Here is a 14,296-nt window from a genome sequence, read left to right on the forward strand (position 1 = left end):
ACAAATTATTTTACGTAGCATTTGTCATACAGAAAACACTTCTTAAACTTTCGGTAACATTAGCTTTATTGTGCACACAGAGCACAGTTTCAGACTGCCATAATTCTCTGATGTTAACTGGAAGCACACATTTGTTCCAATTGTACAGTGATGACATTTCTTCAAGGATCTACAGCAAGATGTGAGAAACACCACGGCACTATCAGTGTTAAAAGGAAAGCTCAAAATTTAAGGGTGCACAAACAGTGAAAAACAGGACAAATCTATCTGCATCGTGGAAAACAACCCATGCTAACTAAGGACAGGTGGAATCCTTGATAAGCTCTCTACAGAATAGCTGAGGTTGGAAGGGACCTCCAGAGACCATTTAGTCCAAACCCACTTTCCAAGGCAGGTTTAGATGCAGCAGGTCACTCAGGACCATGCCCCATCAGATTTTGAACATCTCCAACGATGGAAACCAAGCTCCCCGTGCAACCTGTACCAGTGTTTGGCCACTCTCACCTAAGTGTTTTCTTACTTGAGATGGGATTTCCTGTGTTTCAGCTTGTGCCTATCGACTCTGGGCCTGTGACCAAGGAAAGTTTTGCTCTGTCCCTCCCATCAGGTGGGATACACACCAACCAGATCCCCCCTGAGCCAAGGTCCTCTGAATGGCAGCACAACCCCCTGATGTATCCTCCCAGGTTTGTATCACCTGCAAACTGGCTGATGGAGCACTCTGCCCCAGCACCCAGGTTATTAATGAAGATGTTAAATAATATTGGCCTCAGTATCAATGTCTGGTTACACCACTAGGGACCTGTTGGGACTTTGTGCCACTGATTGCCACCCTTTGGGCCTGGCAAGTCAGCCCTTTTTCGGTCCACCTGGCTGCCCACCCACCCAGCCCCATATTTCATCAGCTTGTCTATGAGGGTGTTACAGGAGACAGGGCTGAGGGCCTGGCTAAAGGCAGGACAAACAACATCCACTGCTTCACCCTCATCCACTCACCTCATTGTGGAAGGCTATCAGGTGGTTAAGCAAATGTCTCCTTCATAAACCCATAGTAACTAATTCCAACCTCTTTCTTGTCCTTCACATGTTTGGTATTGGCTTCCAGAAGGATTTTCATCAGCACCTTCACAGGTGAGGCTGATCAGCCTGTAGTCACTCCTATTTCTAACAGGAAGATCTGGGGAACATCTGCTTTCTTCCAGTTCTGTAGATCTTCTCCTGATCACCAAAACCTTCCAAATATTATCAGGAGTGGCCTCACAGTGACATTCCCCAGCTCGCTCAGCACTCATGGGTGTCTCCTACCAGGTCCCATGGACTTGCATATGCTCACGTTGTTTAAATGTTCTCTAACCCGATCCTTACCTAAAAGCAAGTCTTCCTTGTTCCAGACTTTCCTCACTTGTCTCAGGAACCTGGGATTGCTGAGGGCCAGTCTCAGCAGTAGAGGCCAAAATGAAGAAGGCTTTGAGCACCTCAGCTTTTTCAGTGTCCTCTGTCATCAAGTCACTTGCCTCACTCAAATGCAGGATCACATTTTTTTTCCTTTTGCTGCTGAGGTCCCTGCTTGTCTTCTTGTCCTTATCAGCCCTTCCCACATCCAACTCCAAACAGGCTTTGGTGCTTTTAACCCCATACAGTGTCCCTGGGTCACCTGACAAATGCTCCAACCTGTTCTATACTTTTTTTTTTTTGGTCTGAGTGTCATTGAGCTCTTCTTTATCCTTGTACACTTCCTGTCACCTTTGCTTCATTTTCTGCTTATCAGAATGGTCTTTCTTGAGATCAGAGGCAATCAATGAATGTGAGCCAGCTCTCCTGAACAGTATCCCACAGATTCCTCCAAGCAGATTCCTGAACACACCAAAATATGCTCTCCTGAAGCCCATGGCTGAGATCTTGCCTTTTGCTCTGCTCTCTCCTCTCAGGATCCCGAACTCAACCATCTCATGGCCACTACAGCCACGGAGCCCCTGACCTTCACATCCTGATCTGTCCTATCTTGATTATAAGCAGCAGCCCAGCGCAGCACCTCTGTTCACTGACTCCTCCACCACCTGTGTTAGGAGTTATCATCAGTGCACAGTGCTCCCTCTCTTTGCCTTCCTGGTCTCTTCTCACAGAGCCAACATCTGTTCCTTGCAGCACTCCAGCTGTGGGAGCTGTCACGCCACAGCTCCACAATCCCAATGAGATCTATAAATTTGAAAAAAAGTAAATAAAATGCTCTAGACATTTACATTTTAAGAAGGGACAGTTACAACCCGTAAGCACAAACCTAAAAGAGGTTTAGTGTATCATTTCTTTCCACAGCTGACTACTGGCTGTCAACCAAGCGTCCTTCAGGCCTGTAGTTGCATAACGGAAGAAACTATGGTAGAACAGTGAAATTTTGCCTAAAAGAGGTATTTTCAAAAAACAAGGTGTGGTGTGGGAAGAACGGAGAGACTTTTTCCTTAGGGAGCCTTCAGAAGATTTTGCTACGATAACAGCACCCAGGATTTCAACACCACAGGTAACAAAGAGACGCAGAGCTGCTGTCGAGCCGAGTGCTCGGCTTGGGTTTCTCTCAGACAGAAACTGGGGCACGGGAGGTGGCCAGGGCCTCAGCAGCTCTCCTGGGGAAGAGGTCTCACATCAGCCAAGGAACCCTACAGAAAAGCATTAGCATATAGCACCGAGAAATAAAAATCACAGACACTGTTACGGGTAAGCTCAGAGAAGTGCCACGATTCCGAGTCCTATCAGATTATGTCCACAAACACTAGAGAAAAATAATCTCCAAAAGAAGAAAGAGCTCAGCAGACTCTCAAGCTAAACTAAGTGCACACATAACAGTGTTTTTTTTCTTTTTCTTTTTCTTTTCCCACTGGAGTTTTCACATAAACAACATCTGCACAAAGTCTCATAGGAAAGTGGTCTTTATCCTTTGAGGAAAACAACACAGCAGTCACGAGACAAAACAGCAGCAAAACAAGAGTCAAGCTATTTCCACTACTCACCAACGCAAAAAAACAAGCGAGTGATTTAAGATAAAAGCTACAATGTAATACTGCATTCAAAGGCTCGTAAGAAATTGCAATTTTCTGCAAAACAGGGAAGAAGAAAACAAAAACAATGCAGAAATTTCCTCGGACAGCGAAATGAAGCTGACAGCATGTCCTGGCCCTTAAATTCTAAGGTAGGAGACAACATTTAATGGACGTCAGACTGAGCTATAGCACTGAAAGCACCCTATTTGTACCTGATGCTTTTCATGAGATTAGCTATTGAAATGCAGCATGCAGAATGTGTTATTTTCTTCCATCAAAGCAATTTGCCAGAAAGCCTGTTCCTCAGTGAAGTGTAGTTCTTGACACATAGCAAATGACACGCTACACATCACAGCTTAGCCTCCAAGTTTTCACTCAAGGAAAATAAAAACGATCCATGCTGAAGAGAAAAGCACAAACTACACCTTGATGTTGCTCTGTGCGCGCTGGTGACCGCATACCCTTTTTCCCAATCAAAGCAGATCTACCAAACATTCACTGCAAGGCACTTAGGATATCCCACATTCAACAGGGATGAGGATTTTTTTTTAAAGGAGAGCCACCCTCTACAAAACTGGCCCTAGACAAAGGCCTTCCTTTGGAGCCTGAAGGGCGCAGCTCTTTAATTTGTCTTGTAAAGCAGAAGCGGTGAGAAGCGTGCTGACAGCTAGAAATTGCTGTTCTGTGGGAAAATAGCCACATCTGCCAAGAAGGGATATAGAGACCTCAGTATTGTGGAAAACCACCAGCAGCTTAATAGTACAGCCTGCTCCTCCAGCACATCCCACCAGGCTGGCTCATCCTGCAGGAAGGGCAGGAGCAGGAGATGGAGTCTGCGAGGCTGGAGAAAGGAAGGGGAGAGAGCAGAGTCCAAAGGGGAAAAAAAAAAAAGGCAGCCAAGAATCAGGCACAGAAGGGATGTGAAAGAGAGGAAGCAAGGAGCAGGAACGCAAGGCAGAAAGGGCTGTTTAGGAAGTGAGCAAGATCCTGGGACACTGAAGGGCAGGGGAGGAAGGGAAGGTACAAGGGCAAGGAGCCTGGGACACCGGTGGCAGGAGAGAAGAAAGGGCGCTGTCAGCACGAGCACAGGCAAGGTCTCTGTCAGGTCACTGGGGAGTGGAAGGAAGAAGAAATCTGGGGAATGGGGCAGAGCGGTTAGGGAGGCCTGGGAAAAGATCAGCAGTACTTACCGAAAAGGGAAACCAAAAGCATCTCTGTGCAGTAGCAAAAAGCTTTTTTTTTTTTTAAGTTATAGTACAAATAAAAATGACTAACTTGTACTCCTGAGAGGATGACTGGTATATATAAAAAAACACGCAGGAAAAAGTGGGTCGGAGAAGCCACGTTTGCCCATTCTTGTCTTGGTCCACGTGTGCATTAACACCCAAAGGAGACAACAAGGTGAGGAATGGAAATAACGAGGAGCAGAGACATCTCTTCTTGGACATCACTTTTGCAAATGTTTTCCAGATCAACCCTTCTTGTCCCCTCACAAACAAGTGAAGGCTTCTACCACACGCTTTGGCCAGCCAACACAACAGAAATAAACCCAACAAAGTAATTCTTTCAAAATTCAAGACTATTTCCTGTTTCTCCTCTCCTAGGGATAGCTCAGATGACTCTCATAATGCAGCAGTGTTGCTGAGTTTTTCTGCTGGTCTTTTCCAATCATGACCCTATAGCACTTTTTAAAGTTGTTTTCTGTCTTTTTGGGGATTTTTGAGTTTATTTTTTTTATTATTATTATTTTTTGTTTGTTTTGCATAGGATCTTAGCTTGTGCCATGCCCTGCTGCCCTGCAAGAATAGTACTATGCATGTTAGCAAATATTGCACATTAAACAAGCCTCAGACTGCTTCTGTACCTCAAAACAGGGGGTTTAGGGCATACTGTAGAGTATTCTTTTCACTGTATAACCAACCAACCAAAGCTGGTACTTAACACAGGTGGGGTCAGGGAGAAACAAGTGAGAAGGGGGAAGTTTGTGCATCCAAAACAAGCTGCCCCATCAACCTGAGAGCAACCAGCAGAGCCTTCCAGCAGTTATTACACCCTCCTGTAGTAGACTCTGTTGGTACATACCACGGGAAGGAAACAAACACAGAAAGTCCATCTATTCCAATGTGCCACGCGCTGATATTTATCTGCCTTGGAAAGCTCTAAGGGGCAAAAAAAAAAGCACAAGTGGAAGGAAAGCAGATGTCTAGAGATAAAACAGGCATCAATGTTTCGGAGCTGCTGCATGGCCAAGCTTGGAAAAGATCTCACTGATACCTACTTGGCTCCAGAGGAATATTCACAAGACCTCCTGCCTGCTGTAACAGCCATTTCAGAGCGCTCCTCCCCACATTAGGAAGATGAGGTCTAAACTACCAAAGCACAGAATGAAGAGCAGGGCAGCAGTTACGGTTTTGCTCATTCATTCCGCTATTGTAACCTCCACTGTGAGTCAAACAGCCTACAGAGTGATTCTTCCTCGTTATTTCACGGTGAGCAGAAACTTCCTGAGGATGATCATGAACATCTCAGCAACACAAATGTCTCACTGGTGTTACGGAATACATCACGGACGGCATCAGCAGTCTGCAGATGATTCACTGGGAATCAGCACAGATCGCTGTGAACTTCAGGACTTTGTCAAGTATGGGAATCTGTCTAACGAGCAAGTCACTGAGAGTTAAACAAGTCTCCGGACCTGCTAAGGACCAAACTGAGCCTAATCATGGCTTCATTTTGCCTTGCTGCCTTTATCCACATAGATAGGAAACTTAAGCAAGGTAAGACCATTATAATGCACCGCAGGAGATTAAGGGCCTCATGACTACTAAGATGTATGCTGACCTAACAGTTTGTTAATTACACACCCTCATGATTTCCCCAGTGTTTGCTGTGCAGGAGGCATGGTGTGTCCCTGCTTTTCGCACATATTTCCAGTTCTGCACTTTTCATCACACTAACCTTCTAATACAGAGAACCAACAGTTTATCCTGTAGCTAACTTTCAAAGAAAAATCTTCCATTATTCTCCCGAGCCAGGTTCCTATAGGAGAATTTTGTAGCAGAAATTTCACGCGAGGTTCTTCCCATCTGCTTCCAGCTTCAGTAGATTGGTATCACATCCAGGACTGCAGCTGTAATTTTTGTACCTGAAACACCTACAGAGTCAACATTTATCCGAGGTGAAGGCACTACATTCCACTTATCAGAAACCACTAATAAGGAACTGATGAGGAAAGTTCATAGGTCACTGCAGAAAGCCCTAATAAAAATGCCTTCCTATGCTGTAGAGAAGGCAGAATGTATTTCACTGGATTCCTCCTACCACAGCCAAAACCCCACAAACATATTCCTACAGTATATTTAGGCACTACTGTAATGTGATCCATGCACGTAAGAAAAAAAATCTCCAACTTTATTTCCTTGATTCTACTACAATGCTCTGGTCCCCCCTCCAGTTTGTTTGTTTGTTTTTCACATGTATGGGACCAATATGCACATATATTTAAGTAATGGGAAGAAGTGGTCTTCTTCAGTCATCACGGGACAAAAAAGGCCACTTCGTAAGTTACAGTTCAAGGAAGAAGAGAAACAATGAATAGCTGCAGTCTGTTTTCAGGAATAAATTGTATGTAATACCACCACCAACAGACATATCCGCATTCATCATTTACATTTGTACACAGCCACCAGTTTGGGGGGCTTGGTTTCTTTTTCAAAGGGAGAGCCATGGTTCACAGTGGGATTGAAACCACACACATTCAGTACTCCTATAATAAAAAGGGTACAAGCTTGAAAGCCAGCACTATGAAAAAAGTCCAGTACACAAAAAAAAAAAAAAAAAAAAAAAAAGGCTCATGCGCCTAGCCTGTGCACAAAGCCAGCAGAAATTGCTGGAAGTAAAAATAGCACCCACACTGAGGCTATGTAAACCAGTTTTGCTCTACTTCAGAAGGATAAAGAGCCCAGTCACAACAAGGCACAAACCTGTTTCTGGGTTTTTCAGAAGAAAAAGCCAAATACATAATAAGTCATTTCAACTAAACATCTTTACTGCTGCCTGCGCAAGGACTTCTTCCTCATACTTACTCTCCTTACGTGAGAAGAAGTTTACGTAAGAGTAATGAGTGTGGAAAAAAGAAAAAAAAAAGTAATGCTGTTTAAGTTTTAGCGTGAACAGACCAACTTTGGTTCAGGCAGAAACAAGGGTGCTTTTGAGCGTGTTTCTGGCTACCAAGTTCGGCTGCTCAGCTTCCACGGCAGGGCGAGTTTCACACTCCGAGGTCCAGCTTCTCGATAACGCTTCCCCTCTCGTGTTACCAGCCACAGGCTTGCGAGGAGCCTGAAGTTTCAAGAGGAAGCTCTGAAAAATGCCCTTGGTTTACCAAGCCCAGCGTGGATCGCGCTGTGTGGCGGCCGGGTGGCCGAGTATCGCGCTGAGGTATCCTGCCATAAAGTTTCTCCAGCAAAGCCACCAGGTGCCAGCCTGCACGTCCCAAGCGCCGTGAAGCTGGGCTGAGAGAAGCGTTGCTTTTTATTATCAGAAAGCTGCATAAACAGGAATCTGGATGGGTTTTGTGGTGGTTTTTTTTTTTTTTTTGGAGGAAGCGAGGCGCTGACAAGCAAAGGGGGGCTGTGGCGATGGGAAGGCAGAGGCGCAAGGTAGTTTCAGGGAGTCGTGCAGAGGGACGTGCACGGTGCTGGCTGCCGAAGGGGGTGTTTTACAGCGGGGAGGGCTACGCTGCCTCCATTCCCCTCCTTTATGGGGTCGGGGTGAAAGGATCCGCTTGGGCTGGGGCGGGCCGGGCCGAGCCGAGCGGCAACCGGCGTGAAATGGCCGCGCTGCCCCCTCCCGCCCCGCGCTGCCCCCGGGCACCTGCCCGCACCCCCAAAGCCCCGAACACCCCCGGGGGGATTACCGGGGGGTCGTCTGCTCGCCCCGCTCACCTTGGGCAGCTCCCGGAGCTGGTTGGCGTCCAGCAGCAGCTCCTCCAGGCTGCGGCTGTAGCGGTAGATCTCCTCGGGCACGGCGGCCAGCGAGCAGTGCCGCTTGTCGATGGACTCCACATGGCGGTTGCAGCGCCACAGGGGGATGCAGTGAAACATCGCCGCGACGCCCCGCCGGGGGGGAGGCGGCGGGCAAGCCGCATCCAGCGGCCAGCAGCGGGGCCCCCGGGGCGAGCGAGGCGGCCGCCGGAGGCTGGCAGAAAGGGGACGGCCGAGAGAGCCGCGGAGCAGGGAGCGAGGAGCCGGGAGCGGCCGCCCCCCCCTCAGTGCTCGGCGCCGGGCCGCTGCCGTCCCCGCAGGGGCATCGCGGGGCGCCGGGCGCAGCGCTGCTGGCGGCCGCCGCGCATTCCCGCGCCTGACCCGGAACACGGCGGCCGCTCCCCCTCCTTCCCTGCCTGCCCTCCCTCCTGCTCTCCCTTCCCTCCCTCTTCCCTCCCTCCCCCGTCCCGCCTGACATCAGCGGGGCCCGCCCCGGGGCCGCGCCGTGCTGCCGGGGGGGTCCCCAGCCCGCCCTGCCCTGCCCGGGGGTCGCGGTCGCGTTTGGCTTTTCCCCGGTGGTTGGGTGCCGGGCAGGGTGACTGCAGGGACGGGACAATGCTGCTGTGGCAGACCGTGCCATTAATATCCATATATCTATATCTATCTGAATGCTGTTATCCTCAGGGCTTCCTGAAAGCGCTACCTGAGAGGAAGGTGTGGGGAGCCGGGGGTCTCCTCTCCTCACAGGTAACCAGCGACAGGACCAGAGGGAATGGCCTCAAGTTGCACCAGGGGAGGTTTAGGTGGGAAATGAGGAGACATTTCTGCTCAGAAAGAGCAGGCAGGCACTGGGACGGGTTGCCCAGGGAGGTGGTGGAGTCACCGTCCCTGGGGGTGTTCGAGGAAAGGTTGGACCTGGTGCTTAGGGACATGGCTTAGTGGGTGACATTGGTCATAAGGGGATGGTTTGACCAGATGATCTTGGAGATCTTCTCCATCCTCTATGATGCTGTGATTCTAAAATCCCCTTCCCAAACCCTCAGCCCACATCCAGAGCATCCCCGCCAGTTGGCTGCCCAGCGCTGGTCTGGGGAACCACATGGGGACATACAACACGCTCAGAAACAGGCATTTGACGTCAGAGTTTCTCTGAAATGCTCCGATTTTCTTGCCTAATTATCACTGCGTGCAGATACAGGAATGGGGCAAAGGGGGAAGTTCATCACAGCAGCCTCTGCCCCTGCATGCTGCTGAGAATACCCAGTCATAAAAGGGCAATTTTCTTCTTACCGGATAAATCTTGCGAGATAAACTTGGGTAATTTCTGTGGGAATCGCAGGGGTCTGCACACTTTTAGTTGTTAAAAGGACATTTTAGGACTGTGGACTGCTATACAGATTGCTAAGAAACTTTTTAAAAGTTACCACTGATATGCATTATTGTATAATAACACATTTCACACATATGTACCTTAAGGAGCTGTCAGAAGCAAGAATTTCTTCAACCAATACATTCAGTAATTAAAAAAAAAAAATCCATGGAAACTCCCAAAATCTAAATAAAGTATGTAAAGAAATCTGCTAATCTGTGTCCACGTGTGCTTATAAATAACAATAAATCTATGTCCACGTGTGCTTGTAAATAGGGTGGGTGTGCACCAGCATTCTCAGGCTGTCCCAACCCCTGGCCATGAGATTAGATAACCACGGGGCATAGAAGACAGGAGAAAATCAAACAAACGTGTTGAGCACCAGCGCAGGGCCTGGCAAAAGCAGGGATCCAGGACTCTGTCCCCAAGATCTCAGAGGTGGAAGGAAGAACAGCCAGCTGTAGTACTAAGAGGGTCTTGGTGGTCAGTTGGGCACTACCAACCTAAATGCAGTGACCATGGAGGCTCCTCGGTGACTCTCTCTCTGGGAAACCCTTCAAAGAAGCAGGACAAAGTGGAAGCCGTGCAGCAGAGGACTTGACCAAAAGAAAATGCCCCTCCTCTGGGAATCACTGCAGGAGTGCGGAGCTGGTGGGTACAGAAGCCGACACGAGGACAGAATGGTTGTCCCTGGGGCTTGTAAAGGGCTTGATCCTTTCTGGTGTGACATGGACACACAGTTTGGCATGAAGTGTCACTGATGCTGTCATGTGTCTCATGACTGGGTCTCACTGTGACAAGTCTGGACAGTAACAGGAGGGTGACAGTGACTGTGGGGTGAGCCTGGGTACTTCACTGAAGAATTAAGCAAAGTGTTTGCATGCTTCTCATGAGTGTCAGGCAGTCCAGGGGACAGCGTGATGACAAAATGCCTCAATATTGTTAAGCTCTCCCTTCACCATATAATACTTAGGAGCTTTGGACATCACATTTGGACCAGTGGCCCTGAAGATATAGCCTGTGGCTAAACTCATGGTATGGAAACAGGCATCAAGGAGGCTGAGAGGCAAACCAGCACCTTTGTTGAGGAAACACTATTCTCATAGCTGAAAGCATCATCCTGAACTTCAGCTTGTAAATAAACCCGTCCAGCTTTGGGAGGTGTAATGAGTTACTAGTCTCTATTGTCCTTTTGTGCTGAGAAATAGCAGCAATAAAAAACCCTTCCCTAAAACGAGGCCAATTCTCTATCCCCTTTGCCCAGAAGAAAAGCAACCTCATGTTGGGGTAAGTATTTGTGTGAGACGTCTTTGAAAAGGGGTGAGAAAGGAAAATGGTGATCTAATAAGGAGACTCATTAGCAGCACTTGGGAGAACCTACGTGCCTCCGTGAGCAAGCAGCAGGGGACAGCAGGTTGCCAGGATTTGTATGTGCACGTATCTGACAAACTTCTTACTTGGGGCAATTGTCCCCCCTAGGGCTCAGAGAAGTATTGCCCTCTCTGATAGCAGCAATCCTGCTGGTTTACACAGATCCATGGCAAGCCAAGGTGTGGCTCGCCTACAGAAGGAAGTGAGGGCTGTTGCTCTCCCAGTTCTGCAGGGGATTACCTGGCTCCAGACTGCCATTTGATAGCCATTCAGTTTGTTGTATTTTCACTTTTATTCTGACCTTTTTATGGAAGTCTTTTCATCTTTCTTTCTTTTTTTCCCTTCCTTCCTTCCTTCCTTCCTTCCTTCCTTCCTTCCTTCCTTCCTTCCTTCCTTCCTTCCTTCCTTCCTTCCTTCCTTCCTTCCTTCCTTCCTTCCTTCCTTCTCTTCCTTCGCTCTCTCTCTCTCTCTCTTCCTAGTGCTTCTCCAAGTACTTCAGTGCTCTTGTATACTGGTTGGCTTAATTTCAGTTCCTTGGGACAAACAGGCTTTATTTTACAACTCTCCCAACAACGCCCAGAGCCTGTATGAAATTTGTAAGAGAGGTAATCCCATTGCCTCCTTTGCTAGAGAAATTAACATCAGGAGCAGCTTCATGGATCGTTCTTGGCAGGCTGCTTTATTCAGCCTCAGGTGGACGCAGTCAGGTTTCTCTGAACTCAGCTTCAGAGGGGAATAGATGAAGTCTGCTCTCACCATGGTGCCACAGTTCACATCTCTTTCTGGCTGGGCAACCCACATCAGGCTTTGTGTCATTCACCATTGCTCTGTTAAACACTGTTAAGGTATAAACACAGGAGAATTTGTTATCAAACACATCCTTCTTTTAAGGAAGATTGATTCCTGAGAGCTGGTTGCACCCCCAGATATTCACAGCCCAGGTACAAGAGCAATCTCTCTGTGCAGGACTGCTGGCAGGGTTGTGTTGGATCACCCCACTCACTGCTGGGAATGGCAGTGGGGTATCAGCTTCACGTACAGTCACATCATAATTTAAATTTGGGAGAAAGGTCGTGACCGAAAACTTAATGCCTTCGACTATCAAACTGCCATCCTTCAGCCACTTCCAGATTGGTCTGGGTACAGAGGCAAGAACATCAGTGTTGAAAATCAGTGTTTCTCTTTCTAGACGCTGTCCTTCTATGTGCTCTTCAAGAAAAAAATACTTTTATGTGAGCTTTAAGGCTCTCAGACAATGAAATGTAAAATATAGATTAGGTTATGCCAACCTCAGGGAGAATTCCCCAAAGTTATTATTCAAAAGAAGCGAGAGCAAGGTCAGGCTGCAGATACTCCCTCCTCAGCACTGATCAGGCAGAAAGATCTCTGGTTTTTCTAAAGAAACACCCCATTTGTTTGCAGCACAAGCAGGCAGCATCACGTTTTGAGATACTTACAAAAGGCCATAAAGCACAGATACCCAGGAGTTGGGGTGAGTGTGGAGGAGGTGAGTGCTGCTCCAGTGGAGACAGGAATATTCAGTTAGAAATTAGCAGTAAGGAGCACTCTGGCGTGCAGAGATGGAGAGAAAAAGAATGGAGAGAAGCAGTTTTTAGCATAGATACTGTTTAAGTAGTTTGTAAAGTTCAGAGTTCAAAATGCATTTAAATTAACACTAGGAAAAATAATTATAAAAAAAAAAAAAAAGCAGGGCAAGTTCCTGAAGTCTCGTCTGCATTAGGGACTTTCTCCCTCCCCCAGCCACATTTCCCTACCGCCCTTAGAGAAATGGAGATGCAATTACAGAGCATGAAGAGGCTGGGGCAAAACAAGAAGAGCACAAAGAAGGAAAGACTCAAGTACTGCAGGTGACAGGAGCAGGCTGGGGTGCAACAACCCAGTGGTACTCTCCATACACAGCCTCTGATTGCTGCTGGAAAGTATCTACCCACCCCTCCACCCAAATTAAACGTGAATACTACGGAGGCACCAGCAAGCAGAAAGCCTGCAGAGCTGCTGAGAGCCAGGCCTGGCAGTGTGCTGGAGTTAATTAGCACTGACATACTTCTCCTCTCAGTTTTGCTGGCTGAGGACGCCAACCACATTTATTCTTCAGGTTTTGTTTAAATTGTTTAGAGGGGGTTGTACAAGCAGCAGGTAGGTGTAACTACGAAGCATTCCTCTATTGATTGCCGAGCTACCAATTCTGGTTACCTAGGCACAGGCCTCACGTCTACAAAGCTTTTGTGCGTCTGAAGTAACTGGTGTGGAATAATATGAACGTGTTATTCCTATAAAGCTCTACCTAAGAGTTGCGATGAATTACCAGCCTGTAACGCACAGCCTCGGTGGCACACGCTGGCGGCACGGCGTTTAACACATTCGGTGTTCCTGCAGCACTATAAATAGCAGCCACTTCGAGCAAGAGCTGCAGCATCTCTCCACCCCCACCCCCAAACAAATTGCTGACGATAACGTCACCTTTTATTTGAACACAATGAGCTGTAATCACATGAGGTATTACTCTGATTTAATCCTATTTGCTTCAGTTTGGTTTGCAAGGAGTGGCCAGTAATAGGCGGTTGTGTTGTATCCTATGGTTTCTTATTTCACACCAACTCTTGAGGGCTGACACCCATCATCTTCTTTGGCCAGAAGAACAAAGTAATAGGTTCTGGCAGGTGAGGAGGAGCCAGTGGCTGGGATGGGTTTCTTCCCTTTTCCTTTATTTTCCCTTTTTTCTTTTTTTTACCCTTCTTGATTGCTGGACTCGCTATCACAGCTGATGGTTAGATTTTGAGCACCAACTACTTTTCAGGTTTTCATTATTCTCGCTAGGCTCAATAACAGGTATGAACCTCTCGCAGCAAATTTCACTTCTCCAGCCACTGTGAAGCGAGCGAGTAGAGACACGAATTCAGGCCTGTGTTTATTTTTTTCTGAATCAACACCATAATTTAGCTAAATACCACTCCACTGTGTTTGAGCGCAAGTTTGGTGCTCTGTTTCCCATGCCCAGCAAGCTGCTGGATTTGGCATTAAAATGAAAAGGCAGGTACCAGAAGCAGGTAACTCACCCTGCCTTTCAGACCTGTCAGAGAAGGTTTTGGGGAGGTGTTACACCACACCTTCATTGCGTGCTCTTTATCCTCTGGACAAGGAGGGACCACCAGCTCCCCATGGGCTCCAAGCCAGCACTGAGCATCACCCAGGGCAGAAGAAGACATCAGCTCCTCTGGAGAGCTGGCTCAGGGCAGGATCACACCCATGCCCTTGCAGGAGTGAGGAACATCACTCATATCAGGACCATCCTCACGTCCCATGGCGTTGGTGCTGATCAATGGAGAATGTTGTATTTATTGAGCTGCTAGCACTGGGGCTAATGCAGATTCGACGACAATGAAAAATATTTTAACTGGCTCTTAATTTTTATTTTATTTTTTGGTGTGTGGTTGCTAATTTCCTTCTTCCTCTCATCATAGCTGGAAGGGAAGTTTAATGCCTTTCGAGTAATCACATGGGGTCTTATCTACAATTGCAGA

At 47.6% G+C, this 14,296-nt stretch overlaps 1 protein-coding gene across 1 annotated transcript in view; it reads right to left on the reverse strand.

Annotated features, from left to right (window-relative positions):
* LRRC1 (leucine rich repeat containing 1) overlaps positions 1-8,452 on the reverse strand; it is a 69,150-nt gene extending 60,698 nt beyond the window's left edge. The window contains exon 1 of the mRNA XM_027455099.3: positions 7,976-8,452. Coding sequence (XP_027310900.1) covers positions 7,976-8,134 — 159 coding nt within the window. The 5' untranslated portion in view covers positions 8,135-8,452. The remainder of the gene's footprint in view (positions 1-7,975) is intronic.
* Positions 8,453-14,296: the final 5,844 nt, after the last annotated feature.

Source organism: Anas platyrhynchos, chromosome 3 (assembly GCF_047663525.1).
Source record: "Anas platyrhynchos isolate ZD024472 breed Pekin duck chromosome 3, IASCAAS_PekinDuck_T2T, whole genome shotgun sequence".
Classification (NCBI taxonomy): Eukaryota; Metazoa; Chordata; class Aves; order Anseriformes; family Anatidae; genus Anas; species Anas platyrhynchos.